At 62.8% G+C, this 27,854-nt stretch overlaps 2 protein-coding genes across 8 annotated transcripts; both read right to left on the bottom strand.

The window, feature by feature from the left end:
* Nucleotides 1–815: 815 nt before the first annotated feature.
* PLXNA3 (plexin A3) lies at nucleotides 816–16,203 on the bottom strand. Of its 5 annotated transcripts, none has more exons than XM_068532787.1 (33): nucleotides 16,127–16,203; nucleotides 13,647–14,274; nucleotides 12,694–13,233; nucleotides 12,128–12,310; nucleotides 11,052–11,180; nucleotides 10,880–10,980; nucleotides 10,486–10,609; nucleotides 10,244–10,400; nucleotides 10,068–10,167; nucleotides 9,779–9,893; nucleotides 9,439–9,639; nucleotides 9,139–9,235; nucleotides 8,828–9,018; nucleotides 8,603–8,748; nucleotides 8,391–8,511; nucleotides 8,139–8,275; nucleotides 7,886–8,056; nucleotides 7,640–7,733; nucleotides 7,315–7,554; nucleotides 7,093–7,236; nucleotides 6,781–7,015; nucleotides 6,552–6,694; nucleotides 6,206–6,462; nucleotides 6,051–6,117; nucleotides 5,811–5,957; nucleotides 5,566–5,725; nucleotides 5,284–5,387; nucleotides 4,997–5,093; nucleotides 4,514–4,704; nucleotides 4,041–4,210; nucleotides 3,299–3,649; nucleotides 2,939–3,089; nucleotides 816–1,899 (listed from the first exon to the last, which is right to left on the bottom strand). In XM_068532787.1, exons 2-33 carry the CDS (start codon nucleotides 14,241–14,243, stop codon nucleotides 1,804–1,806), a joined length of 5,757 nt encoding a protein of 1,918 aa, XP_068388888.1. In that variant the 5' UTR covers nucleotides 14,244–14,274; nucleotides 16,127–16,203; the 3' UTR covers nucleotides 816–1,803. The 5 variants fall into 5 exon arrangements, with proteins under 5 accessions (XP_068388888.1, XP_068388890.1, XP_068388889.1 ...); XM_068532789.1 differs by having other exon boundaries at nucleotides 3,299–3,511; XM_068532788.1 differs by having other exon boundaries at nucleotides 3,299–3,511; nucleotides 8,828–9,235.
* Nucleotides 16,204–22,915: 6,712 nt separating this feature from the next.
* FAM50A (family with sequence similarity 50 member A) lies at nucleotides 22,916–27,763 on the bottom strand. Of its 3 annotated transcripts, XM_068533907.1 has the most exons (13): nucleotides 27,532–27,763; nucleotides 26,210–26,294; nucleotides 26,012–26,111; nucleotides 25,593–25,738; nucleotides 25,083–25,159; nucleotides 24,905–24,971; nucleotides 24,687–24,748; nucleotides 24,366–24,442; nucleotides 24,084–24,138; nucleotides 23,845–23,893; nucleotides 23,682–23,752; nucleotides 23,477–23,587; nucleotides 23,175–23,366 (listed from the first exon to the last, which is right to left on the bottom strand). In XM_068533907.1, the coding sequence occupies exons 1-13, from the start codon at nucleotides 27,640–27,642 to the stop codon at nucleotides 23,358–23,360; spliced, it is 1,020 nt and encodes a 339-aa protein (XP_068390008.1). In that variant the 5' UTR covers nucleotides 27,643–27,763; the 3' UTR covers nucleotides 23,175–23,357. The 3 variants fall into 3 exon arrangements, with proteins under 3 accessions (XP_068390006.1, XP_068390007.1, XP_068390008.1); XM_068533905.1 differs by having other exon boundaries at nucleotides 22,916–23,587; XM_068533906.1 differs by lacking the exon at nucleotides 27,532–27,763 and adding an exon at nucleotides 27,314–27,404 and having other exon boundaries at nucleotides 22,916–23,587.
* Nucleotides 27,764–27,854: the final 91 nt, after the last annotated feature.

Below are 27,854 nucleotides of genomic sequence, written 5' to 3'. Positions count from 1 at the left end.
CACCGCAATGAGAAGCCCACACACCGCAAGGAAGAGTAGCCCCTGCTCGCTGCAACTAGAGGAAGCCCACGCGCAGCAACGAAGACCCAACGCAGCCAAAAATATAAATAAATAAGTTTATTTAAAAAAAACAAAACAAAACATGCCAGGCTGGCTCCTGCCTCAAGGCCTTTGCACTGGTTCTCTTCAGTCTGGAACGCTTCTCCTCTGGGGATCCCCCTGGCTCACCTGAAACTCATTCCCGGCCGCTCTATTTAAAATCGCATCCCGCTTCCTCCCCACCCGGATTACTTGAACAGGCGTGCGGCGTAAGAGGCTGAGAGGCAGGAGGTAGGCAGGAGCACAATGATCGCAGTGCACTTGGGACAGTAAAGAGTTGTCAGATACGAAGGCGTTTGCGGCCATGAAGCCCTGGATGGTTTTGAACGGAGTGGGGACAAGGTCCGCTGTGTATGTTACCAGGCAGGGTCCCAGTGCCTCCCATGGTGAGAAAAGGCTGAGGGCGGCCAGGGCAGAAATGGGGACCCTGGCATCCAGGCAAGCGACAAGGGCGGCTTGGACCAGTTGGGGGCAGTGGAGGTGGGGAGAAGGGGGCGGATTCTGCATGTGTCTTGAAGGTGGAGCCACCAGGACTCACTGATGGATTGGACGTGGCCCTGGAGCTCCTCAAGTCCTCCCTCAGAAACCCTGCAACGTGTCACCCTTCCCCCGCGTCAAGGGCGAGCAGCTCACGCAGAGTCCGACAGCCTCCCCGCCTGCTTCCACGTTCGCTCGGGGAGCAGCCGCCTGCCCTGAGGACAAAGCCACACGCTGCGTCCATTTCTCAACATTTAATTAGGAAAAAAAATTACGAGGACAAAGAAAACCTCATGCAAAAAAGAGAAAAAGGGGCCAAGTGGGTTTCCAGGAGCGCGGGCCGGGGCCAGATTCCTCCGAGGAGGCAGAAGGACGAAGGAGTAAGGCACTGCCGCCTCTGCCCCTCGGGGCAGGCGCAGGACAGGGCAGCGGAGGATGAGGGGTCTGGACACGCAGACCACACCGAGGGGGTCTGGCAGCAGGGCCCGGAGAAGGGGAGTTCGGTGCCCCCAGGCCCAGCTCACGCCCTGGCAGGAGCCTGGTTCAAGCTCTCCAGGCGCTGAGAGAGATCGGGGCCCCGGGAGGGGGTACAGTCCCGGCCCGAGAAGTCTGGAGGGGCTGCTGCGGTGGCCGCAGGGGGACCCCTTGGCCGAGCCACCGTCGCGAGGGCAACTTCGGTGCCTCACCCGCCCCAAGGGCTGCTGGTGCCGAGGCCCCGTCCTCGGCATGGGTGGGGCCAGCCAGGGCAAGGGGGCGGGGCCAGAGGCTAGGCCAAGGCTGAGACCCTGTCACAAGGGAGCCGGGAGGACTCAAGGAGAGAAGGTGAGTGAGGCTGGCAACCTCCGGGGGGGGGGGGGGGGCGGGGGAGTAGGGGGCACGTATTTACAGATGGAGACGACGGTGAGGTGGAGATAAATTAAATAAATAGGTGGTTGGGGTATAAATAGCAAGGAGGGCAGGGGCGACCACAACCCCCGGCACGAGGGTGGGAGGGCGGGGGTATTGCTGCTGCCGGGTCGGGGGGCTTGGTCCGGTCACCCCCTCCCCACGCAGGGCCCAAAGCAAGGCACTAATGATGGGGGCCCGGCTGTGCCCAGGGCATCTTGGCCCGGTGACCTCATGCCACCCGATCCAGGGCTCAGCCCCGGGACCCAGGCGGGAGACGCCCCTCTGCACGGGAGGACGGCTCAGGACTGAGAAGCCCCCTCCGCACGGGGTCCGCCTCCCTTAGCTGTTGCTGGACGCGAGGCCGATGATCTGTTCCAGCTTCTGGCGCAGCTTCTGCTTCCGGCAAGAGGCATCTCGGTCCAGAGCGGTGAGAACCTGCAGGAAGAGGCCCCGAGCTGGGCTCTTGAGGGGCGGGCTCCTCCTGGCCAAGCCCCCACCCCCCCCCGCTGCCCCCCCCTTCCCCGGCGTGGGCTCGCCCCTCCCTCGGGCCTCAGCGTACCCCTCCCCGCCGGGGCCCTGGGCACGTGGGAGGGGCCCAGCCTCTGGCCTCCGAAAGGGCCTCCAGCTCCTCCTTGACCCCAACCCCTCCTCCGACTGCACAGCCCTCTTCCCCTCCTTTCCACGGCCGGCACACAGCGCCTCCCAAAGGGTGGTCTGGACTGGAGGCCCCCATTTCCCATCCCCTCCTAACCCCCACCTCCACACCCCAGACCTCTCTCACCCAGGTCTCCGCGATCTCGGGCCTCACCTCCCTTAACCACGGGCAGCACCTGACACAGCCCATCGCTCCCTCTTCCCTGACGCCCAGGGCGGGGGTGGGGGTGGGGGTGGGGGGGGTCCTCACGCGTGTTCCAGGACCCGTCTGGCACTCGGGGGCCCCACCCGAGCCTCCTCAGACTCTGCAGCCGGTCCCCCCTCTTCTCTGCCACCTCTTGAGTGTCCCAGGGCTCAGTGCTTGGGCCACGTCTCCCTCTCCAGCTGCCCGTGGCCCCCCTTGGGGAGCTCATCCAGGCTCGGGGCCCTGTCCGGGCCCACCCATTCTTATCTCCAGCCAGGAATCCAACCCTGGAGCGGGCGCATCTGTCTTCGCCGACTCTCCAGCCACAAACCAGGCAGGTGGGCTGACCCCGCCCACCTCTGGCCCCAGCCCATCGGCAACCCAGCCCTCCGTGTGCTCCCGGCCCCTAACTTCTGCCGGACCAGAGCTTTGCGCTCCAGCCAGTGGCTTCTCTAGCGGGTCCCTCAAATCCCAGCATCTACAGAGTGTCACCTGTGCCACCTTAAGGGCCTGGCTGGGGGAGGAACTGTGAGGAATCCAAGAGCTGGGCTCGCTGACCCCCACCACGCCCCTGCCTCTGCCACCAGCAGTACCCTCAGAGCCAACGAGCAGGGGGCCGGAGGGGGCGGCACGCACCTCCTGGCGGTACTTGGCAACGTAGAAGTAGAGCTCACTGAGCGCGCTCAGGACGTTGAAGTCACTGGCGTGGAGACGGGACTGCTCCACCAGGTACGCGTCCATGTCCTGGTCGCTGATGGACGCCATCTTGCCTATGTCCCGGTAGTACCTGTTGGGACCCCGAGGAGGTCGTGCCAGCAGGCGCCACACAAGCCAAAGCCCCTGCCCTGGCTGCCAGGCCAGCCTCCGGGCCTTCTTCCTGAAGCCAGCCCTTCCCGAAGAGGAGCCAGCCCGTGGCGGCGCAGCTCCTGCCCCCTCGCCCAGCAGCCGCGTCCCCTGGGGTCCCGGCCCCGCCTCCCCCCACACACTGGGGCCAACCTCTCCACCCAGCTCTTGTAGTTGGGGATGTCCTTGGCGTAGAGCAGCTTGTTGGAGGGTGAGTCCTTGCCCAGGCGGTGCTCGGACGTGGAGCAGGAGTCCATGAAGGTCTGGGCCACCACCGACAGGCAGGCGTCCGTGATGCTGCTCTTGTGGATGTCGAAGACGAACTGCGGGTTCTTGATCACGTTCACCCAGAAGCGCAGGGGCAGGCTGGACAGAGGGACAAAGGCCCGCAGCTCCCCGATCTCCCCGCGCACACCCTCCCGTCCGCGCTCACCTCCGCAGGCCCACAGGCAGCAAGACTGACGCACTGAGAGGTAGCAGCCTTTTCTTGAATTTTCTGCCTGACTTCAAGCGGTGAGAAGTCAGAGTGAACGGTCTTCTGTCCTCAGTGAGTTTCAACGCGCCCCCCTCGCACGGCTAAGCCCTGGACCGGGCTTCCGGTTATCTCTGCCCTGTGTCAGCGGTACCACCAGCTGAGCAGCAAGGCCCTGAGGGCCAAGGGCACCTCTGGGTGCTGGCCACCCTACCCACATCCCAGCCGCCTGAAGCCCCGGCAGAGCCCGCCTGCGGAATCACACGCACTTGCTCTCTGTGCTCGGCGGCACCGCCAGTGCCAGGCCGCTGTCCTCTCCTGCCAGGGTGACCAGCCAAGCCCCCGCTGGCGTCCTGACCGTGGTCCCCGAGCCCCAGCCACGCCCCCTCACGCCCCCGCCCGAGGGCCGGTGCACGGCAGTACCAGTTGCTCTTCCAGGTGTGGCGCACGTCGGGATCGCTGATCTGCCGCTGGTCGGCCTGCTCGTCCAGGAAGTCGAACATGTACTTGATGGCCAGAGGCAGGGCCGAGCCCCGGTGCGCCGTGCTGAACACGGTCTCGAAGAGGTCATCCACGAACTTCTGCAGTGTGCCCTGCAGGGGCGCGGCAAGGACACCAGCTGACGGGGAGCCAGGGCGGGACGTCCCCGCGGCAGGACAGACGGGGACGGAGAGGCTTGACAACGAGCAAGGCTTCCCTGCTCGGCCAGCACCCTTCAGGCAAGCTTGGCCTCGACCTCAGGGTGGCAGTTCCCGTAGCAAAGGCGTTGAGCAAGTCCCTTGGGATTGGAACAATCCAGTGGCCCCTTCCCCAGGCAGCCCGGGCCAACCCCAGGGCCAAGGCCGGGCTAGAAGGCACGTGCACTAAGGCCAGGGTGGCGCGGGGCAGGCCCACACCTTGGTGGCCAGCAGCCGCGTCAGGTAGATCTCCGAGACCATCTTGCTGCCTCGGTCTCCCTCTCGGTGGTCGGCGTGGTCGTGGTTCTTCACCAGGTGCCACAGCTTGGTGCCCGTCTCCTGGTCGGGCGTGATCATGGGTGCCCGAGAGCGGAGGCCGTCAGGGCTGCTGGCCGTGCGGAGCAAGCTCTCTGGGGCAGAGGGTGGTGCCCCTTAGGCCAGTGGGGCCACACCAGCCATCGCCGTGGCTCTCGCTCCCCTCCATCTCGGGAGCCCTGCAAGGCCGAGGGGGCCCGTCTGCTCTCACGGGCCCACCGCATTCTAGGCTCTAAGGAACTAGAGACCTCCTGAGGGCAGGGTCCAGGGGGGCCGCCAGAGCCAAGCTGGCTGCTCAGACGGGGTGGGGCTGGGGGTTCCCCGCGACGGCCGACACAGCCTCGCAGGGCACGGGGCCAGCAGAGACCCCACACTGAGGACGCCTACCATAACGGCTGAGAGAGCGGGTGAAGGTGAAGGAGTTGGCCATGTTGTAGGCTGACACTTGTTTGGGTACCAGTGCCACCAAGGAACCGTCTGTCACCTGCAGATCCCAGAGACAGAGAGGGGGGCAATGCAGGAGGCCGAGAAGCCAAGGGGCCTGAGCCACCGCCTACCCCGGCCCGGCAGGGCACGTGTGGGGCAGCTCCCACGGCTCCCCGAGGCCAGAGAGGGGAGGGGCAGGGCCATGGCTCCCAGGGGCCCTGGGCGTGAGTGGACCTCCGGCTCCTCACCTGGTAGTGGGCCAGTGAGTTGACCCTCTTCCAGTCACACTCGATTTTGGTGGTGACATCCTCGTCCTGGAGAATGATGCGGGCCATGCGGCCCTGGCGCCATTCTGCGGGCCACAGGCAGCTCTGAGGTCCTGCTCCGCGTCCCCTGGGACCCTGGGCCCACTGCCCTCAGAGGACAGAGCTCAGGTGGGGAGAGCGAACGCCAGCCAAGGTAACGCGGCCACAGGAGGTGAGGCGGGGGGGGGGGGGGGGGTGGCCAGGAGGAGAGGGCAGGGGCCTCACCTAGGTCCATGTCCTCAGCTCTGGGGCGCTGAGAGTAGGGGATGCCCTTGTACACAGCATCTAGCAGCTTGTCTTTGGCCTGGGTGATACTGTCACAATTGAGAACCTTCACCGGGACCTGAGCGCTGCCCTCGCTCTCCGGGCACACACAGTGCAGGGTCTGCGGGCGAGGGGGACCGCAGGGTGGGTCCTGGGTGAGGCGTCCCCTCAGGCCCGATACCCTGCCCACCTGGCCCCCCGCTCACCAGCGTCTTGTAGTCGATCTGCTGCCGGATGAGCTTGTCCTCGCTCAGGGAGTAGCGGGCCTCGCCCGTGATGGCGTCGATGGGGCCCTTCTCCATCTGCTGCTTGATGGCGCAGTAGAGCAAGAAAAGCGGCTCCCCGGCGCACTCCTGCAGCCAGGGCCGGGACACAGCTTGCCGCCGCCTGCGGCCGGCTGCCCCCGCACACCCCCTCGCCCCCGCCTGCCCCTCGAGCGCACGCACCTTCAGAAACTTATGCAGCAGGAAGGTGAACCAGTTGGTGAGCATCTTCTCGGCCACCGACTCGGTCCTAGGGTGAAAGGGGTGCTGGGGCCCTGGCCGGGCAGGGCCGGGCCTCCCAGGGGAGGGGCAGGGCTGGCGGAGGGGGCCCCAGGTACCTGCGCAGGAGCAGCTTTGGGTGGTTCTTGCTCTCGAGGTTCTTCTCGATGAGGTCCGCCAGCAGTTGCTTGAGCAGCCCCGTGGCATAATCGAGGCGGCTCTGCAGGGCCACCATAGTGAGCGAGGCCACAGTGCCACGGTCGCGCATGGAGAAGCTGCTCTGAGCCTCCAGAGTGTGGATAAAGGTGAGCACGAAGGCGCGGCTGTGCAGCAGCTGCCCAAAGAGACGCAGGGCCTTCTCGACATTGGGGGGTGTCTGGGGGCGGGGTGGGGGACAGGGCATCTCAGAGGGCGCAGGTGGCCCCGGGGGTGACAGGGCGTGGGCAGGCAACAGGGGGCACTCACATCCAGCTCCTTGAGCACTGGGTGGGCCTCGATGCCCGGGAAGAGCACACGCACGGCGTAGGTCCGGTAGTCCAGGAAGGGGATCTGCACGCCATCCATGTGGTTTGTCAGCTCGTTGATGTCTGTCTGCAGCTCAGCGAAGGCTGGGGAGGGCCGGTGAGGGAGAGTGAGCGGCGAGGGAGGAGGGAGCCCCTGCCGCCTGCCCCACCCCCCAGCCCCATGCAGGCACCTTCCTTGCATTCCAGGGCCACCCGGGACTCCAAGTTGTCCATCTGGAGCTGGAGGCGCTTGAGCGTGCGGTCGGCATCCTGAGTCTTGCGTTTGTAGGCGACCAGCACGGCGGTGATGGCCAGCAGCAGCAGCCCGCCCCCCGCCGCCAGCCCCACCACAGCCGGCAGGGTCAGCGCCCGATCGGCCGTGATGTGCAGGGTGCCCAGCCAGAACTCCAGGCCACCCACCAGCACCTGCAGGGACAGGCGCCGTAAGCTGACCCCCACCCCCGCCCCAGGCTGCTCTGGCGGCCTCCCTGCCCCCTACCCACCATGACCGGCTGCCGGCCCGTCTGGCTGGGGGAGTCACACAGGAGTTGCGTGTCTGAGACGGTGAGCGTGCACGGCTGGCCCCCGATCAGCACCGTGTAGTTGAGGCGGGAGCTGCCAGCCGCCGCAGGGATCAGATTCTTGCCCTGCAGGTGGAGAGTGCTGCTGGCCAGGGCTCCCCACCGCCCCGCCCCTCCCGCCCTAGGCACCCACCCCACCGGCACCTTCAGCACTACGTGGGAGCCAGGTTTGACATCCAGGACCCCAGAGGGCCCGAGTGGCTCGAAGCTGGGGTCGGGGTAGTAGGTGAAGGAGGACCGGTTGAGGGAACGGGCCGTCTGCACGTGGTCCAGCAGGAAGCCGAACTCGTCAGGGTGCTCACCCTGGGCCTGCGGCTGGGGCCGCCCCAGGAAGATGCCGGGGGCCTTACACAGCATGGCGGTGTCGTTGATCACCTGGCACGTCTGTGGGGACAAAGGTGGGCAGCCCAGCACGTGAGGCCACAGCAGGCGGGGGGTCAGGGGTGGGGTGGCGGCAGCTGGCACTCACGTTGGTGGTCTCGATGCCTCGGTACTTGGCCCGGACCCGGGGCTCCTGGACCGTCAGCAGGTGGGTCCCACTCACGGTGATGGCGGTGCTTCCACTAGGGACGGGGTGAGGGGCCTCAGGCTTCCTCCTCACCGCCCTGAGCCCAGCCCTGGAGCGTTACGAGGCTGCCGTGGGAGCCCAGGGCCCCCCGACCCTGGGTCACCCGGTCACCAGGCGAGGCCCGGCCTCCCCTCCCGAGGGCCTTACTTGATGATGCTCCAGGTGGGCTCGAGGCGAGTGACGGTGGGGTCCTGGGTGTAGGTGTAGAGGACGCCGGGGCTGGAGATGTTGGCGCGGTCGATGGCCAGGGTGATGGGGGCCCGGCTCGGGCCCAGGGTGGAGACAGGCGAGATGCACACGATCACTCCAGGGTCCCTCCTACGTCAGCAAGCAGGGACTTGGAGCGGGCCGCCCAGGGCTGCCGCCGGCCGGCCCCGCCGCCCCCATCTGCGGCACTCACCTCACCAACTGGCACTCGCTGTCTCTCACGGTCACTGTGACTCTGCTGCCGGCGTCCAGAGAACGACCGGAAATGGTGATTCGCGTGCCCCCCGAGGCGGGGCCCCGACCGGGACTCACGCGGTCGAACGTGGGCGTCTACGGGAGAAGCAGCCCCGAGGGGAGCGGGGAGACAGCAGGCGCCCGGCAGGGCCGGGCCACAGCCCCCGCCAGGAAGGAGCGGGAGAGGGAAGGGGGCGGGCAGCCCACGTACCACGAAGCTGTAGAGCTGCTCAGACTGCGTGCGGAAGTCAGCCGAGCAGTCGCTGACGCAGAGCTCCGCGGGCCCCGGTGGCGGGCTGGGCACCAGAGACTCCTCCATCTCACACACGATCCTAGGGGTCGGGCCGGGTCGGGTCGGAGGTCAGGCCTGGGCGCCCGGCCACAGGCCGGGGGGAGGCCCAGCGCCCGCACAGCCGCACTCACCTCTCGGCACTGACGTACTCGGCGGGGATGGAGTTGCAGCGCACGCCGGCCACCCGCACGCCCACGTCTCGGGAGGTGAGGCCCAGGTTCTCGCCCACGATGGTGATCCGCGTGCCTCCCTCCTTGGGCCCCATGAGCGGGTGGATCTGCGGAGCAGGAGGGGAGGCGGGAGGGTGAGCCGAGGCAGTGGGTACCCAGAGGGCAGCGGGTGGCGGGGGGGCCGACCTGGGCAATGCGGGGGTGGCTGCAGCGAGCGCCCTTCTGGTTCGGGTGCATCCAGTTGGTCTTGGGGGCCGGGCAGTGGGCCCGCAGCTGGCACCTATGCTCCGAGATGCACCAGCCACAGTTGAAGCGAGGGTCAGCCTTGAGGCAGAGGCCACAGCTGGGCCGCTGCGCCCAGCACTTGTACAGGAGGGCTGTGGGCACAGAGGGCACCGCTGGGGAGCAGCTACGAAGGGTCCCGCTGCGGGCCCGGCCCCAGCACGTGCCTTCTCCGCCCCAGGAGGCGAGCTCCTCAGCCCCATCCCGCCGCTCACCTCGGAAGGTAGCGGGCTTATCGATGGGGAAATCGCCATCCCAGACCACGGAGAAGTCCAGCTCGGTGTCACCATACTCATCACCTTCATAGGAATACTGGGGGAGAGGGACCCGCGTGACTCCAGCGAAGGTGCGCAGACCGCCCCTCCCCCAGCTCAGAAATCCCCAGCGGGAGACTCAGAAGGCCCCTCGCCACGGTCAGCTGAGGCTTCTAGAACAGTCTGCTGGGCACAGATCTGCACCACGCCCAGCCCTGCACAGCCTGGACCCCCGAGGGAGGCGGGGCGGGTGGGCCTCACCGAGGCGTTCTGGCATTGCACACTGCTGCTGTTGAAGCGCACGGCAGGCACCCGCTGCTGCCGCCCCTGCACCCGGACCACGCACTCGTAGTTCTTCTGGCCCGACTGGGGCTGCGGCAGGTTCTTGGCCCGCAGAGTGAGAGGCTGCATGACGCCTACTGGGATCAGGAGGTCCCCACTGGGCAGGATCTCAGGGCAGCCCTGAGGGGAGAACGCCCATCAGCCAGCTGGGCCGGCCCCCGGTTAAGGGGGCTCCAAGAAAACCCCAAGACCGAAGGCAGAAAAGCCAGGGACCGGCCCGCGCAGAACCCGGCCCCCTCGCGTGTGGCGCCCGCCTCACCTCGGTGCTGTGGACCCTGCCCTCCTGGAAGGAGCACTCATGGGGGTGGCTGGTACACACGTGGCGGTACTTACACCAGTGGCAGGGGTAAGGGCTGCCAACGCAGGACATGCACCTGGAGGGGAGAGGCTTCAGAGATCACGGAGAAGACCGGGCCTGGCCCCTCACCGTCCCTCCTGTGGGACACACGGGGAACCAAAGGCAAAAGGCACCGGGGCCCGCCTGAGGCCCACACGACACCGCGAGCAACAGAGACACGGGGACGGGGGTCGGGAGGGCCAGTACTCACGAGTGGAGGACGCTGCAGTTGTAGAAGACAAAGTCGGCCCCGGCAAACCTCACGCCGCTCTCCTTGGAGAGCAGCTGCAGCTGCACGGTGCGCGTGGCCCCTGCAGCGAGCCCAGGGGAGCGACGCGTGAGCCGCGGACAGAGAGCACCCCTGCCCCCAGCAGCCCATCCACTGACCGTGCCCCCGGGTGAGAGCCCGGAGCTCCTGCAGGGAAGGCGATGGACAGCGTAACTCTCCAGAGGGCAGCAGGACGGCCTCGCTCTCGGTCACCTCCTCGAAGGCGCAGCTCACGCCCGCACTGAGGTCCGGCACGTTGCTTATGGCCACGGTCAGCTGGGGGAAGCAGAGGGCTCAGAGCTGCGCGCACCCCTGACACGTGTGCACGGGCCTCTACACCCGCACCCCCCGCACCACTCACCTGCACCCCAGGCGATGTCACCGACACATTGTTGGGCCGGACCCGCACCTGGACGCACTTGCTCAGCTCCTTGGCGAAGCCATGCAGGGCCGAGGCGCCTGGACAGGCCCCATGGCGGCAGCATCTGCGCGGGGTCAGGCCAGGCCCATCCCACAGCTGCCCCAGCAAGGCCCGGAGCGGGAGTGCAGCGGGGGCCTGGGGGGGACGAAGGGGACGGCCAGCCCAGCCCACGGCACCAGGCAACCGCATGCCTCGGCCTCATCCCCTGGGGTCCGAGCGAGGGATGTCACTTGGGATAGAGGTTCCACTCGTTAGCTGGAGAAAGTAGAAGGGCAGGGAGGGGGAGGCCACAGGGGCGCAGCTGGGGGGAGTGGGCACTTGGGCGGCTCCTCACCTGTGCTGCAGCACGCACCACCCGCAGTGCGGGTCCCCCGAGCCCAGGCAGGCTGCACAGCTTGGGTACTGCTCGCAGGTCTCCACCGGGAGCTGGCTCACCTGGGGGCAGCCGTGTCAGCACCCGCCCCACCCCCGTCCCGCCCCCGCCCCCCAGCCTGCCGCGGGCCCACCTGCTTCTCGCTCAGGAGGTAGACGTGCCGGTGGTCGGGGCTGAAGAGCAGGTCACGGAGTATGGGGCTGCCGTCCACCACAGGCACCGTCTCATACAGGTGGGCCTCCTGAGAGCCGTCGACCCGTACCTGGGCCACGAGACCAGCCACCTGACGCCACAGCAGCACCCCACGCGCCCGGGCATCCTATTCTCGAGCCAGGGACCCAGCCTGCCCGCCGCCCCCTTGTCCCACAGACCAGGGAAGGAGGACGCCAAGGCTGCCCCCTGGAGGCCCTTGGGGGTGACACAGCCAGTCCAAAAAGCCTCCCAAGACATAGAGACAGAGATGAGCGTTGCCTAGAGTTGGGGGACGGGGAAAGCGTGAGAGCTAAAAGGGAAGGGATTTTTAGGATGATGGCAACATCTCAGAATGAGATAGCGGTTATGCTTGAGTAACTCCGCAAACTTACTGAAATCACTTGAGATGTATGCTTTAAACGGGGGTGGGGTGGGGGGGGGGCAGTGTGACACGGCAGTTACACCCCAATAAAGCTGTGACAAATGCAAAACGGGGACCAGGAGGGAAGCAGAACAGGCCCCAAGAGCTCAGTGGCTCCCTTCACAAACCTTCCCCCGGCCACCCCCGACCTCCCCCAGGGACAGCCCCGCATCCCCCGGGTGAGCAGGAGAATGTGGCAGTTGTCCTGACTCCTGTCCCTTCAGAACACCCTGGAACAGGAACAGCCGCGGCCCTGCCGGCACTGCAGCCCCCGTGCCCACGAGGGGACAAGAGGGCAAAGAGGGTTAGGTCCACATTTGTCTCCTCGTTCATTCGACTGAGGACCCAGCAACGGCGGCTCCGGCTCTCCCGGCAGGGAGGCCCGGAGATAGGCCCGCTCTGCCCCCAGAGCCACAGGAAGCCAGCGATTCAGGCCACGGCGGGCGGTGGCACTCAAGCATGTGCGTGGAGCACAGCTGGGCTCCTGGGGCCCAGCCTGGGAAGGCCCCCGTCCCCCAGCGGCCAGGCCCCGTCCAAGGTGCTGCAGGGCTCATCCGCACGCTCTGGACCCACATGCCGAGCGTTCCGGGGCTCACCTTCTTCAGACTGCCGCCGCGGGTGCCGATGAAGACCACAGAGTGCTGCTGGTACGTGTAGGCGGCCACACTGGCCATGCCATCGGTACTGTCGGCTAGCAGGGGCAGCCCCTCGATCACGTGCAGCCCGCCCAGCGGCTGGTTCAACACCAGCCCGCAGAAGTTTCCATTTATCTGCATGGGCTGGTGAAACAGGAGAAGGACGCACAAGTCAGAGCTGGGGGGCACCAGCCGGACAGAGGCAATGAGACCCCACGTCCTAGGGGGGACCCCACGGGAAATCGGGGGCTGAGGAGGGAGGCGGAGGACGGAGAGCAGGCAGGAGCAGGCCGGGGTGGGGAGGGTCGGGAAGAAGAAGGGGGTGGTCCACACAGAGAGCACACCCACCAAGAGAGGCGGGGGGAAGGCAGGCCGGGGAGGAAAGAGAAGCAGCAGAGGCAAGGAGGGGATGACAGGGGGCGGGGGACCCCGGGCGAAGCTGTCGTTCCCAAGACCGAGCCCCGCAGACCCAGGAAGGGGCAGAGGGCCCAGCCCGCGGGCAGGGGCGGGGGCGGGTGAGGGCTCACGGTGTTGATGCAGGGCAGCTCCTTGTTCAGCAGCCAAGGCAGGGCCAGCGTGCCCTCCCCACGGTAGCAGGACTGGATGCGGCGCCGGATGTGGGCATTGATGCTGCTGAGGGTGAAGAGGCAGAGGACGGTCTGCCGCGGCGGGCTGGCCCGGTTCTTCTGGCCCTGAGAGAAGACGGTGAAGAGGACGTCCTCGTCGGCCGGCACACCCAGGGCCTGGGCCAGCAGCAGGCCGGGCTTGGCCAGGTGGGCGCTCTGCACCAGGCGGTACTCCACGCCGCGCCAAGAGCAGCCGATGGGGAACTCCACGTACGAGTAGAACTCCGAGTCCCCCGAGCACATGCGCACGATCTTGGACGTGAAGAATTTCTCGCCTGCCGTGTCCAGCAGTGTCTGCTGGGTATCCAGCTGCAGTGTCAGGAAGTACACGAAGGAGGCGCTCACAAAGCCGTAGACGTAGTAGATGTCGAAGGCTGGGTACAAGGACAGCGTGTCTGAGGGGATCTTGATCTGAGAGGAGACGAACTCGTCCTGGTACACCTGGGGAGCGGGTGGAGGACAGAGCCTGGGACGAGGCCTAGGTCCACCCTCGACCTCCCCAACCATGGCCCCTGGGCCCCCGCCACCCAGCCTGGCCCTGCGCCCACCACATGGCCCCCGGGGGGCTTCCCCCACAACCTCCCTGCCCCCGACCCGCGCGGTCACAGGACCCCAGGCCAGAAAGGCTCCAGAGGGCAGGCTGAGCAGCCCCGTCCCAGGACCCGGCCCGCCCTCCCGTCCTCAGCAGCCTTGCCCCCTCTGGGACCAGGGCTCTTCCCGACGCAGAGCCAGGACAGAGTGAAGGCAGGAGGGCACGGGAGCTGGCTCTTCAGAGGGGCGAGAAGGGAGGGGAGGGGAGGGGAGGGGAGGGCAGGGGTCGGGGGCCGGCCGAGCAGGTGGGCGGGCTCACCCACCAGACTGAACATGTCGGCGTCGTCCTCGTCGCCGATGAGCTTTCGGGAGCTCAGGGTGGGGAAGTACTCAGACTTGCCATCCACGGCGGTGCCCACGAACAGCTTGCTGGGCCCCTGGCCCTGCTCCACGATGACACCCGCCATGGAGTCAGGCTCCTGGGCCCCCGACAGGTAGTGCTCCTTGCGGTGGTGCGGCTCGCCCAGCTTGAAGAGGTCGTCCAGGCGCAGGAACTGGCAGATGCCCTGCCAGATGCTGCCGCAGGCCAGCAGGCGGCGGGCTGCGTAGTCTATGAGCAGCAGTTTGTTCACGTTGTCCACAGGCGCCAGGCGGTGGGCACAGACACGCATGCTGGGCGGTGGGTAGCAGCGAGCATTGTCCTCGACGGGCCCCGTGACGTGGACCCGCAGCTCGGTCAGGTTGGGGGCCAGCTTGAAGACGCGATTCACCGCGCCCACAAACACCTCCCCGGTCACCCGGTGCACGGCCAGGTGGGTGAGCGAGGTGTCCGTCACTGAGAAGGCAGGGAAGGGTGTGCTGCCTCCCAGGGCCCGCCCCACGGCAAGGAGGAACAGCAGGAGGAGGCCGACGGCGGGCATGGCCGGCGGCTGCCCCGGGGGGTGGGGGGGCCTGAGGAGAGACAGGGAGTGCCGGTCAGAGGCCCCCCGGCCCAGGGCGCCCAGCCGCCTCCGGCCCTGCCTGGCCTAGGGCCCCCAGCAGGCCAAGAGCCACGCCACAGAGGGTGGAGGCCAGTCGCCCACCACCATGCCAGAGCCCCAGATGGCGACCACGGCTGGGAGAGAGGAGGGGCCTCCGCCAGGGCGCACGAGTGAGCAGCGAGTGCAGGCAGGCTTGGGGGCCATCAATCATCCCCCACCCACTGCTGGAAAGGAGCCAGGAGGCCTCGCCTCAGCTGGGCCACACCCAAGGGGGCAGCAGAGCCAGATGCTAGGAAAGGCAGGGTGGGAGGCCCTCCAGAAAGGAGAAGCCAAACACCAGATCCCAGAGCTGAGGGTGGCCAGCCGCACACAAGAGCAACCCAACCGTGGGCAAGCCAAGGCCACAGACGTGCCTCCCACCCTAGTTGGGGAAAGGAGAAAAGGTAGGGAGAGAACAATCGCAAATTGGTGGGGGGGTGTCAGGACACCACCCCAGGACAGAGGTCTGAGGCGTCAAAGCCTGAGACCAGATGGGAACCAGGGCTGCCACTTCCACCTTCCTGGCCCCGGCTGCCTCCTCGCCCCAGGGGCCTCCGTCTGCTGGCCGTCCAGGAGGAGCCTGCCATCTAGCCTACCGGCTGCAACACAAAGCCGAGTCGCCTGCCCCCAGAGCAAAGCACAGAGACAGACATAAGTCAGGCTCTGCTCAGGCACAGCCAGACGGATGCCCAGGCAGCCCTGCGCGGCTCTCCCTCCAAATCCACACGTTAGCTGGGGAAGGGGAGACGCAGGGGGGCCCAAGGAGCCCTAAGGAAGGGGAGCAACATTCTGAAATACAGCTCAGACTTTGGGGAGATGGGGTGGGGGACCACAGGAGCAGTACTGGGCTTGGCTGGGTCTTCACCCCCAGGCCACACCCAGCCCTCGGCCAGCTCCAGGCAGCAAAGACAGCAGAGAAGTGTCGTGGCAGCCAAGGGGGCAGGGCTCAGCGATACCCTCTCAGTGCCCAAGCCCCAAGGGAGACACAAGTTACCCAGCTTGGGGAGGGTGCGGGGAACCAAACCAAGGCAGCAACCAAGGAAAAGGGGAAAAATGCATTTGCTAGAACAAGGAGAAGACCCGGCTTGGAACTGCAAAGTTTCAGCTCAGGCTGATCATCTCTGGGGCTCTTTTGTCAGGTCCGCATCCTGGATCCTTAATGCAAGAGCCAGAGAAGAAAGGAAGACGGAGAAGGGAGGCCTCATGCCACCCTCACCTCCTCCACACCGCACAGGAATACAGGCCTAAGAATGGGGATGGGACAGGTCGGGAGGGAGACCTGGAAAGGCAGAATTTGCAGCCCAAGTGCCCATCCCAAACCTCAGCCTGTAACCGGGAGCCTCGGGCATCACAGGCACACCCAGCCTCTCTGCTACGGCCCTGCCAGCAGAGCCCGAGGGTGGGGACAGACCCTCGCAGAGACCCGGCTCTAGCGCCCGCTCCCCAACGCCCCGCGCGGTGCTGCCTGCCCGGCTCGCCCCGCCCCCACCAGGGACCCCCCCCCCCCCCGGCAGATCCACGGGGATTCTAGTGGATGGAGGCGCCGCAACAGTCCTTGCAGGGGCCGCTCCTCCGCCACAAAGGGTCCCCATCGGGCCGGGGGGCTAGCCGCGGACGGACGGTCCCTACCGGCGCCGGGCACGAAGGACCAGTCAGGCCGGCGCCCGAGAGGCAGGGGCAGGGCCCGACCCCTTAAAGGCCGAGACGAACCCCCGCGCTGCCGGAGCCCAGGGCCGCCGAGCAGGCTGGCCCCGCACGGGCGGCGGGGGATGGAGGCCACCTACCTGTCCCTCCGCCGCCGCTGGCTCCGGGTGGCCGCCCGCCGGCCACGTGGACGCGCCCTCGAGCCCCACACCGCCCCGCTCGCGCGCCCCCGCCGCCGCACCCCTCTCCCTACGCCCCGCGGGCCCGCGCCGCCGCCGCCGCCCACACACTGGGCCGGCCCGCGGCCGCCAGGGCCTTTTAAACCCGGACCGTACCACCGCGCCGGGCGGGGGCGCCCAGGGAGGGCCGAGCGGCAGGGCTCGCGGGCGGGGGCCGCCCCTCCGTGGGGCCGGGAGAGGCCCAGTGCTTAGCCCGGGACCCCGTGAGCGGCCCGGGTCCCCACCCAGCGAGCCGACCCCCCTCGCGCAATGGCCGCGTCCGCGGCGCGCGCCTCTCCCCCGCCACCCCCCGCCCCGGCCCGCCGCCTCCCGCAACCCTGGGACCCGCGCGCGCCCGCGCCACACCCCCACTAGGGCCCGGGGCGCGCGCAGACCTCGCCCCGGCGCTCGGAGGCGCGCCCGGGGCCACCTGCCGCCGGTGCGCGGCCTCCCCTGTCCCAACCCTTAGGGCGCACACCAGCCGGGGACTCGGGGTCCTGGCTCAGGACACTCTCCCCCGACGGTCCTTAATCCGGAGGGTCCGCGGCTAATAACATGCAGATGCCCGGCACGAGGACTCAAGGCTGTCGGCCATTTACACCTGGCCCCTTCCCCAGCCAGCCACCCTGGCCCTGAATCGGAGGGAGGTTTTCATTCCCTTGGTTTCCTTTTCCTTTTCTTTTTAAACAGCTTTATTGAGCTATAATTCATCTGTCATGTAAGTCACTCATGTAAAGTGTAACATTCAATGACTTTTAGTATATTCACAAAGTTGTGCAGCCATCCCCACTACCAGATTCCAAAACGTTCTCATGACCCCTGAAGCAAGCCCCCATATACCCCTTAGCAGTCCTCCCAGTCTGCCCCATGTGAATTTTAGGATGAGCTTGTCAGTTTCTGCAAAAAAGCCAGCAAGAGTTTGATAGGGATTGAATTGAATCTGTAAATCAATTGGAGAGTGTTGCCATCTTAACAAGATTCTTTCCATCCATGAGCATGGGATGTGATGATTAACTTTATGTGTATTAATTTCAACTTGGCTAGGCTGTAGTCTGCAGTTATTTAATCAAACTCTCATGTAAGTGTTGCTGTGAAGGAATTTTGTAGGTGTGGTCAACATCGACAATCGGTTGACTTTAAGTAAAGATCACCCTCCATAATGTGGGTGAGTCTTGTCCACTCAGCTGAAGGCCTTAAAAGCAAAAACTGAGGTTTCCAGGAGAAATAGATATTCTGCCTCAAGACTGTAATGTAGAAGTCCTGCTTGAGGTTGCAGCTTGCCGACCTGCCCTACAAATTTTAGACTTGCCACCTTGCCAGCCCTCACAATCTCATGAGATAATTCCTCAAAATAAATCGTGTGTGTGTGTGTGTGTGTGTGTGTGTGTGTGTGTGTGTGTGTGTGTGTCTCCTGTTCTGTTACTCTGGAGAACCTTAACTAAATAAATATTTTTCCATTTATTCAGGTTTTCTTTATTGTCTTTCAATGACATTGTCCAGTTTACAGTGTACAAGTCTTGCATTTCTATTGTTAAATTCATTCCTAAGTATTTTATTCTTTATAATGCTATTATAAACAAAATTGTTTATTGCTACGGTATAGAAGTACAATTGATTTGTGTGTAATGATCTTTCATCCTACAACTTTGCTGAACTCATTTATTAGCTCTAATATATTTTTTAGAAGATTTATTAGGATTTTGCATATACAAGATTATGTCATCTGAGAATAGAGATAGTTTTACTTCTTCCTTTCCAATCTGGATGCCTTTTATTTCATTGTGTTGCCTAATTGCCCTGGCTACGCCCTCCAGTCAATGTTGGATAGAAGCGGTAGCTTTCTTTTTAACTTTATAATTTGAAATTATTTCAGACTTAGAAAAAAGCTGTAAGACTAGTACAGAAAACTCCCATGTACCCTTATCCCACATTCACCAAGAGTTCATATTTTGTTCCATTTGCTTTCTCATTCTCTCTCTCATTCTCTCTCTCTCCCTCTCACTTGTGGGTGGGTGCATATGTATTTATTATATATAAAAATAATATTTTTATCAACTATGTCTAAGTAAGTTGCATACAGCTTACCCCTTTACCCCTAAATACTTCATTCTGTATTTCATAACCACAGCATAATTACTGTATAATTATTATAGACTCTTACATAACCAAAGTATAACTATCAACATCAGAAATGTTAATGTTAATACGATAATATTATTTTATCTAAGGTCTTATTCGAATTTCACCAATTGTCCTCATGACGTATTTTCTGATCCAGGATCCAGTCTAGGATCCCACGTGGCATTCGTTCTCATGTCTCTTTGGTTCCCTTTAATCTGGAACATTCCTCTGCTTTTCTTGGCCTTTCATGACATGGGCATTTTTGAAGAGTGCAGGCCAGGTGTTTGGCGGAACGTCCTCAGGTTGGATTTGTCCGATGTTTTCTCAGGGTGCGATTTGGGTTATGTGGTATTGGGAGGCTACCAGGCCCTCTCTGTGCTTCTTATCAGGAGGCAAGTGTTCTTGTTTTGTCCCTTCACTGTGATGTTAACTTTAAGCATTTGGTTAAGGTGGTGACTGCCAGTTTCTCAAGTGGACAGTTATTATTTTTCCCTTTGTAACTAAAAAGTAGCTTGTAGGAAGATACTTTGAAACTAGGTAAATATTCTGTTCCTTATCAAAATGTCACCAAGTCATTGATAATTCTTGCCTAAGTCAATGATTACTCTGATGGTTACAAAACAGTGATTCTCCTCCCTCCATGATCCCTCCTACACTCATTCATGGCATTCTCCTGTCAGCAAGAGCGCCTCTGTTCATCTATCTGTATATTCATTATCAGTGTGGACTCGGGGATGTGGATTTTATTCGATGGACTGTAATCCATTATTGTCTTTTTGTTTTGTTTTTTGTTTTTTTGGCCGCGCCACGCATGGGATCTTAGTTCCCAGACCAGGGATCGAACCCGCATCCCCTACATTGGACGATGGATTCTTAACCACTGAACCGAACCACCAGGGAAGTCCCTTGGGTAGCTTTTAAAAAAAATTTCCCTTTATGGGAGTTCCCTGGTGGCCTAGTGGTTAGGCTTTCACTGCCGTGACCCGGGTTCAATCCCTGATCAGGGAACTGAGATCCCACAAGCCAAGCAGAGCACGGCCAAAAAAGAAAAATCTTTCCTTTTAATATAGCTATGTTATTCATTTGAAATACACTTGGGAGAATTTGTTTGTATTCAGTTTTAGCTTTTCACCCCATCCTGTTGATTTTTTTTTTTTTTAGTATGCAAAATAGCAACATGTGTCCAGAAGTCAAAACTACATCAGAAGAGACATCCAGAGGAGCGTCACTCCCTCTCGTATCCCTATCACCCAGTTCCCTCCTACCCCTTTAGGTAACCAGTTTCATTAGTTGCCTTCTCTTCCTTTTTTCTTTTAAAATGAGCTTTATTGGGGTATAATTTACAGACAATAAATGACCCCACTTTAAGGGTACAGTTCAATGAGTTTTGACAAATGCATACCCCTTATAACCACCCTCCAGTCAAGATACAGGCCGTTTCCATCAGCCCAGAGGCCCCTCTGGGTTTCCTCTGCAGCCGGTGCCCCTCGCCCAGCCCCAGGTGACTGCCCACCTGCTTGCTGTCACCATGAAGACGGTGAGCATCTTTTCACTTGCTATTGCCGTTTCTTTTTTTTTTCCTTTTTAAAAGAATTTTTATTGGAGTATAATTGATTTACAATGTTGTGTTGCTATTGCCATTCTTATTCGTCTTTTGTGACATTGTGTATTCAAATCTTTTTTTAAAATTTAATTTATTAATTTATTTATGGCTGTGTTGGGTCTTCGTTTCTGTGCGAGGGCTTTCTCCAGTTGCGGCAAGCGGGGGCCACTCTTCATCGCGGTGCGCGGGCCTCTCACTGTCGCGGCCTCTCTTGTTGCGGAGCACAGGCTCCAGACGCGCAGGCTCAGCAATTGTGGCTCGTGGGCCCAGTTACTCCGCGGCATGTGGGATCTTCCCAGACCAGGGCTCGAACCCGTGTCCCCTGGATTGGCAGGCAGATTCTTAACCACTGCGCCACCAGGGAAGCCCCTGGATTTTTGATGAAGTCTAATTTATCAATTTTTCCTTTTATGATTGTTTTTTGTCTCCTGTCCAAGAAAACTTCGCATAGACCAAGGTCACAAAGGTTTTCCCCCATGTTTTATTTATATATAGTTTTAGTTTTAGCTTTTACTTTTAGGTCTACAACCCACGTCAAGCTCATTTTTCTGTGTGCTCTAAGTAAGGCGTATAAGTTTCCTGTGGCTGCTGTAACAAAGTTCCACAAACTGAGTGGCTAAAACAATAGACATTTCTTCTCGCCTTTTAAGATGATAAAAATATTCTGGGAGTAGATAAGAGGTGATGGTTGCACAACACTGCGAATATACTCAATGCCACCGAAATGTGCATTTTTAAATGGTTAATGGTTATTTTTATGTTATGTGAATTTTTCCTCAGCTGAAAAACAAATTGAAAATAAAACACAAAATCCCACAGTGAGAGACCACATGTGCCATCTCAGGTTGCATATGTCCCCCAGCCCCTTGAGGAGTGACAGTGCGCCCTGCGCGAAGCCTGGGAGCCAGGACTCTCACCTGGTGGTGGTGCTGCAAAATGGGAGGGGCCGGGGGGGGAGTCTGCCACTGTCTGGAAAATTAATTATGCCTTCCCTGGCGGTCCAGTGGTTAGGACTTGGCACTTCCACTGCAGCGGCACGGGTTCCATCCCTGGCTGGGGAACTAAGATCCCGCAGGCCGCATGGCGCGGCCAAAAAATTTTAAAACGATGTAAAACGGAGGAGGCTCTGTATGCACAGATCTGGAGAGACACGTAGGCTGCTGGGGGATGTATTGTTAAGCGACAAACGCGGATGCTTTGTTGGGGCAACTGGACCCGGAGGGTGAAGAGCTGGCCCTGCCCCTCCCGCTCATTCCCGGCACTTGCCTCTCTGACCTTTCCTCCCTTCCCCGCCTTCCCCTCTCTCCTTCCCTCCCTTCCACCCCACTCACCTCCAGCCTGCCTGCCTGTGTCGCCACACCTGCTCTTCTCACCGCCTAGCCCACCCCCCCCCCGCAAACACTAGTCCCCAGAAGCCTTGGTGACCACTCAATGGACTTGGTGACCTCGTGTAGTTCTAAAGCATCAGATAATACCTGTCCCAGCAGCCCCCAACTTTCCTCTGCGGCCCCCAGACCCCTCCCCTACACGCCACACTCACACGAGTTCAAGGTCCCGAGGAGAGGGCCCCCAGCACGACAGTGCCCCTCCTGGCAGGAGTGCTGGCCTGCGCTGGCCTCCAGGCAGAAGTAGGGAGCCCAAGACTGCCCAACAGAAAGCTGGCCCTGCCGCAGCCCTTTCTTAGGATAAGGGGCTCCTCCCTTGGGCCCCGCCAACCATGGTGTCTTTTCCATCCCTCCAATGGCCACATGGAAGGGGGTCTCCTCCCCTGACAGTCTCCCTGCCCCCTTGACCCTGACCCCAGACGTCTCCCTTCTTCCCAGCCTGACTTCCCAGCAACTTAGGGCTGTTTCTAAAAACCAGCTCCTTCCCTGACAGGACCCAAGATTTGGGCCTCAAGGGGCTTGTTTTCCAGAAGCTGCCGGGCCAAAGGCGGCTCCCTCAAATCATCCAGTCCTGGGTGAGCTGGCTGAGGGGCTCCGTCTCCCGAGGAAGCCTCCTCTTCTGGTGGCTTCTCAAACAGGGCAGGAGGGGGTTGGCGCAGGCCAGAGGATCCCCTCCCCAGGGTTCCTGGAACCCAACAAAAAGCCCCATCGACTTCCTCAGAGTTGTTCCCCACATCCAGGACTGAGGGTCAGGCCTGGCCACCCCTCCCTGCTGTGCCCCAGGTGCCCAGGCCTAGTCTACCCTCCTCCCTCCTCCAAGTGACCCTGGACGGCCCCGCCCCAGACACAGGGTAAGGAAGCCCAAGTGACAGCTCCTAGCTGCCAGATGGGCCTCCCCAGGCCACAGCTGAACAGGACAGAGGGCCCTGCCGCAGAGGAGGAAGGCACAAGAGCCTGTGCACCCGGCAAAGCCCGCCACCACCGTCAGATCTGCACACTGGCCAGGGAGGTGGGCCGGACCCAGAGCTGAGACACTCCCTGCCGGCTGGGGTCTGTCCCGTCCCCTCTGCCAGGTCTCAGGCAAGGGGAATAAGGGGGGAGCAGGGGTGGCGAGCTTACCTTCCTCAGCCTCCCGGAGCCGGGCCCAGGGGAACCAGGGGAGCTGGCCGCCAAGGCGGGGCAGGAAGCAGGAGCACGCGCCCCCAAGCCAGGTTCCCCCGCTTGGGGCCGCGACAGCGACCAGCCCCAGGGCAGCCTGAGCAGAGCTGGCCGTGGGTGGGGTGGGCAAGCCGTGAGTACAGGCACCCACAGCGGCCTTCCCGTGTCCAGACCGGGGAGAGATGCTGTGACAGGGACACAGGGTGGCTGGGAGCCACAGGACAGCCGTGTCCCTTATAGAACGGGCAGCTAGGAGACACAAAGGAGCCCAAAGTCCTGGGCGGGAAGCACGGGGGGGAATGCCCTTCCTACCCATGTAGGTGCCGCGGTGGGGACGAGATGGCTGCAGGGACAGCTGGGCCTGCTGAGGCCCCAGTGGATCCCAAATATCCCTTCCACCCTCCCACCCCTGCCAAACACACACTTTCTTGCAAGACACAGAGAGCAGAGATATTGTATAGTTCCAATTATGTGAAACTTCCAGAATAGGCAAATCCATACAGACAGAAAGTAAACTAGGGGGTGCGAGGGGCTGGGGGGCGGCTGCTAATGGACGTGGGGTCTTTCGGGGTGATTCACATTATGAACGCACTAAGTACCCCTGGATGGTACGCTTTCAAATGGTCACAATGGTGAATTTTATGTTATGTGAATTTTACCTCAACAACAAAAAAATCTTTAAAATAAAACGCACAACAGGTGCTCCAGCTCTGACGCGTGTATCTCTTTGTCGTAAAAGAAAAAGGCGGTAAACAACAGCGCCAGGGGCAGGGGCTGAGCAGGCCCCGTCACGTCTTGGGAGCGGGGAGCCGGGCGCCCGGAATCCTGGGGACGTAGGGAGGGGGCCGCAGGGAGCCGGAGGAGCTGGGGCCGCGCTGTTGCCCCATCACCGGATCTGGTGCAGGACCAGGGCACAGAGAAGGAAAAGCGAGCTGAGCAGGGCCGGGCGGGCCTCCTGCCGGGCAGCCAGGCCAGCTCCCACTCAGCGCTCGAGGGCTTCTGTACCGTGTACTTGTCCCACTTCTTCTCAGGGTCGTAGGGCTCCCAGCGGCTGGCAGGGAAGATGTGCTTGTTCTTCTCGTACCAGCTCCGCAGCACCACCTTGCCCGCGTGCGACTGAGGACGGGAGGAGGGCCGGGCGCTGCGGCTCAGGGCTCAGGGCCACGCGGCTGGCCCCCTCCTACCCGCGCGGCGCCCCCGCCCACCGTACCTCATCCTTCTCCACGGTGGCGTCGCTGAGCAGCCGCACGTCATCGTGAACGTCGAAATTGAAGAGGGGCCCTGCATGGACAAGGAGACAAGAGGCCAGGCCCCCTCAGCTGCCGCCCTGTGACACGGGCAAGTGGCTGGGGGGCGGGGCCGGGCACACTCACCGCTCTTCCCTCGCGCCTTGGTGACGATGAAGTCATAGAAGCTGTGGTGCTAGGAGCAGAGGGCAGGAAAGCGACGGCAGGTGAGCCATCTCGGCCGCCTGCAAGCTGGGCTCCAGCCCTGCCCACCTGAGCTGAAGACCCAGAGCAGGCGGGGCCCCCCTCGAAGCCCCCGGGCGTGCCACAGCCCGAGACCCTCCCCGCAACCCGGGCGGGGCTGCAGGGACAGAGAAGGGACTCACGTGGGGTATGATTAGGTCCTCCTTGATGTACATGAGCTGCTCCACCCCTGCCGACCTGAGGGAGAAAGGACCAGGAAGCAGGTGGCCAAGGACACCGGGGCACCAGAGCCAGGAGGCAGAGGCCCGCGATGCTGGGAGGGGGATGGGAAAGGGGGCCCGGCCCCCTTCTCAGGAGCGCGGCGCCCAGCGTGCCGCGAGCAGCAGCTGCCACCTGGGGTCCCGAGCACCAGGGCTGAGGCTGCAGACTCCGGCGCACCCCGTCGCACGCCCGCGCAGCCCCACCTGAGCTCGCTGAAGTCTTTGCGCAGGATCTCGAGGGCCTTCTGCAGGAACTGCTGCATCGTGTTGCCCTTTTTCATCTGTGTGAGTGACCCGAGAAGAGGCGAGAGGGAAACCGTGTGGGGAAACCAACCGAGGAGTTGGGAAGGGAGGACGGAAGCCCGGAACCCTCCTCCCTGCTCCCCCCGAACCCCCAGGGGCCACCCACACCAAGGGGCCTGAGGGCTCTGTCGGGATTGACAGCTCCTTCCCACCGAGTCCAAAGGAGGCTGGGCCCGAAGGGCGAGGGGCATGGGGCACGGGGCGCAGGCCCCGCAGCGTCACCTTGACTGTGCGCCGGTGCCCAGAGCCATCCCAGTAACTGAAGGTGATCTCGATCTCCTCGCCTACAAAACAGAATTGCCTCTTGGCCTCCAGACCCCGGTGTCCCCACTCCCTGCCAGCTCCCTGGGGCTCGGGGCACTGCCCAGAGCAGCGTTGGCAGGAGAGCGGGCGTGGCTCCCAGCCCCGGGCCACGTGCATCCCGCTCCAGGAGCCCTCACTCTTGATCTTCTCCTGCTTGGCTTCCCACTCCTGCCGTAGCTCCTCCCGGAGCCGATTCTCCTCCTCCTGGAAGAGAAAGAGGCAAAGGAGGGAGGCCCAGGGCTGCCCAGGGGGGCACGCAGGGCCCCACTTCCTGAGCAAAAGCCTCTGCCAGGGTCGGGGTCAGGCCGCCTTTACCTCCCGGTCTCGGTCAGGCAAGAAGCTCGTGTCCACATCTGGGTTCTTCCCCAGTTTCCTCTTCTTTGCGGTGATCTCTGGAGCAAAAGGAAACACAAGGGTTTCTGTGGTGGCCTCAGCCTTCCCGAGTCGCTCCTGTGGCCCCTTGTTCCCTTGGGCAAGGCCTGCACTGTCCAGCGAGCAGCCGCTTACTTTCTGCGGCTGGGTCAATTTACACTGAAATTATTCAAACAGAATTAAGTTTGGTGCCCAGCCACACGAGCCCCACCCACCTGCCCAGGGACCGCACAGCTGGTTCCCACTCAGTCGGCCACCAAAAGCGAGCCCCCCACTCAACTTTGCCGTGGTGAAGACTTGGCCCTTTCCCTCCTGCCCCAACTTGTGAGGTCCGGGACCCCGAATGCGGCGGGCCGTCGAGGCTGTTGGTAGATGTGCTTCTCCACTTGAGAGCCAGAAGCCAGGACAGAGCTCTGCCAGCGGGACCGCACCCCGTCCGCAGCCTGCCCTCACCTTCCCTCTCCAGCTCCTCCTCGTCTATGGTCGCCTCCTCCTCCTCCTCGCCTGCCTCGTCTTCTTCCTCCAGGGTGAAGGACAGGCTGGAGATCTTCCGCTTGGCCTCCTTCTTGCGCTCCTTCTCGCGCAGCTTCTCCAGCTTCCTGCCAAGGCATGGGTGGCCGTCATGCACGTCCCCACCCCCGAGGCCCCTTCCCCGACCCAGAGCCACCTGTGTGCTCAGTGCGGGTCCCACTCAGCGCAGGCCCAGAGGAGTCCTACTGGCCCAGGGCACTTCAAGTTCACAGGCAGGGCTCTGATGATGACGAAGGGTCTCCCTCCCCTTCCACGTGCAGCACCAGCCTGACCCGCCCCCAAGCACGAGCCCCGCCCCCCGCCCGGAGGGGGAGGCCGCCGGCTGGGAGGAGGCGACCCACAGCTGCAGCTCCTTCGACTGCTCCTTCTTCGCCAGCTGCTTCTCCCGCTCCTTCACCAGGGCCTCCTGCTTCGCCTTCATGTCGTTCAGCGTCACAAGACCTGCGAGGTGAGGAGACGCGGGGGCAAGAGGCGGTCACCCAGAGTCAGCCACGCTGCCGGCCTCAGCCCGGGAGCGGGGACACGCGCGCCTTGCTCACCCACGGTGCTGGACTTGAGCTCCGCCTCCACGGCATCGTAGTGCGCAGAGAACTTCTTGTCAATGTTGGATTTCATTATGTTCTCCTGTCCGGGAGGGAAGGCAGCAGTGAGGGCCACCTGCCACCCCACCATGCAAGTGGGGACCTGGGTTCTAGTCCCAGGTGTGTCCCTAGACTCACTATGATGTGACCTTGGGAAAGACATGTCCCCTTCCCTTGACTGATGGAAGGCTCCACGGGGCTGTGAGAGGCTCTTCCAGTGCCGAGGGGACCAAGTGGGGCCGTTTCCCCGCGCCATCTGCGCTGCTCCGGCCCCTCCACAGGTCCCGCTGGGAACCAGAGCTCACTCAGTGGTCTGGAGCCGTGGGTCCTCCCTGCCGTTGGTGTTCTTCACGCCCAGCTCTTAAGCTGAAGCTCTGGAGACCCAAGGCAAGGAGTGACAAGGGGAGCAGAGAGTGGCTGACGGCCGAGCCCCTCACCGAGCAATGCTGCTCCCTCTTGGCCCCAGATGTTGCCAACAGCTTCCCACGAGGCCTCCTCACTCCAGCCCAGTCCCATCCCACTTGGTACCAAGCAGGTCCCTCTCTGGCCAGCAGCCTCCACAGGAGGTGGCCAGCAGAGAAATGTACCTCCGTCCCGCCACTGAGTTCGCACTGAGACGGTGGGGCTGGGGCATGAGTGTAAACCGAGGCAGCACCAGGCCTCGGCATGCAGCCGCTTCCTTGGGCCCGGCTGCCACAGCACCTAAGGCCTGCTCTCCCCTTGCGCCGAGTCCCTCCTCTTCCACCGAGTCGCCCCCAAAGGCCTAAGTGGAGGGCGCCTTCCTTCCTGACGGCCCACTGCCATTGGCCACTCACTGAAGCCCTTAGTGAACCGCGAGCACCCCAGACCTTCCTGCCTGCCTTTGTCCCGTGGAAAGGGCTCCAGAATGAGTCCGGTGCATTGGCTGGGGCCCACCCTTCCTGATATCCATTGAGTCTGGGCCTGACTCTCAGGGCTGAAGGGCCAGAGAAAGAATGCTCGGTGCCCTCCACGGTCGCCCCAATGCCAAAAATGTAACCACTGAGTGTGGCTCCTTCCTGCTGGAGGCTGGTCACAACCTACCTCCTCTCAGCCTTCTGCGTCCATTTTACAGATGAACAGACTGTCGCCGGCTCATTTCCGCCCCTTGCCAGAGATCGGCGAGCAACGGTCCCAACCCCCCCTCGCCGCCCGCGCTCTGCTCCCGCTCCCCGGGGCCCCGCGAGACCCCCGGGCGGCGGGAGCAGAGCGCGGGCGGCGGGCCGCGCGCATGCGCCGAGGCGCCCCGGCCCGGCCCGCACCTCCGCGATCCTCTGCTTCATCTGCTCCATCTGCTCGCGCTGCTTCTCCCGCTTCTTCATCAGGTGCATGGCGCGGCCCGCCTCGCTCGCGGCACCCTTGTACTGAGCCATGGCGGCGGCGACAGCGGTCCGGCCGAGTCTCAGGGGCTGCGCCGGCTGCAGAGGCGGCCTTTTAGTCAACTAACCTCAGCGCCCTGACGTCCGCCTCCGGGAGAAGCGCTGCCACCGCGCCCCGCCCCCGGCACGTGACTTCCCACGGCCCCGCCCCGCCGGCCGCCGGAAGCTGAACGCCGGTCCCTCTCTTTATAGGTTCCCCATCAGTT

Source organism: Eschrichtius robustus, chromosome X, assembly GCF_028021215.1.
Source record: "Eschrichtius robustus isolate mEscRob2 chromosome X, mEscRob2.pri, whole genome shotgun sequence".
Classification (NCBI taxonomy): domain Eukaryota; kingdom Metazoa; phylum Chordata; class Mammalia; order Artiodactyla; family Eschrichtiidae; genus Eschrichtius; species Eschrichtius robustus.
Note: the sequence above shows the minus strand (reverse complement) of the source record. Positions and strands in the feature narration are given on the sequence as shown.

Coding starts and splice junctions, on each gene's coding strand:
- PLXNA3 (XM_068532787.1), bottom strand. CDS start 14,243: ATGCCCGCCGTCGGCCTCCTCCTGCTGTTCCTCCTTGCCGTGGGGCGG. Junction 4,211..4,513: donor CGCGGCTGCTGGCCACCAAG/GTGTGGGCCTGC, acceptor GCGCCCCTGCAG/GGCACACTGCAGAAGTTCGT. Junction 3,650..4,040: donor CACACCTGGAAGAGCAACTG/GTACTGCCGTGC, acceptor CACCGCTTGAAG/TCAGGCAGAAAATTCAAGAA.
- FAM50A (XM_068533905.1), bottom strand. CDS start 27,642: ATGGCTCAGTACAAGGGTGCCGCGAGCGAGGCGGGCCGCGCCATGCAC. Junction 26,295..27,531: donor TGAAGCAGAGGATCGCGGAG/GTGCGGGCCGGG, acceptor CCTCCCGGACAG/GAGAACATAATGAAATCCAA. Junction 24,749..24,904: donor CAAGCAGGAGAAGATCAAGA/GTGAGGGCTCCT, acceptor TCTGTTTTGTAG/GCGAGGAGATCGAGATCACC.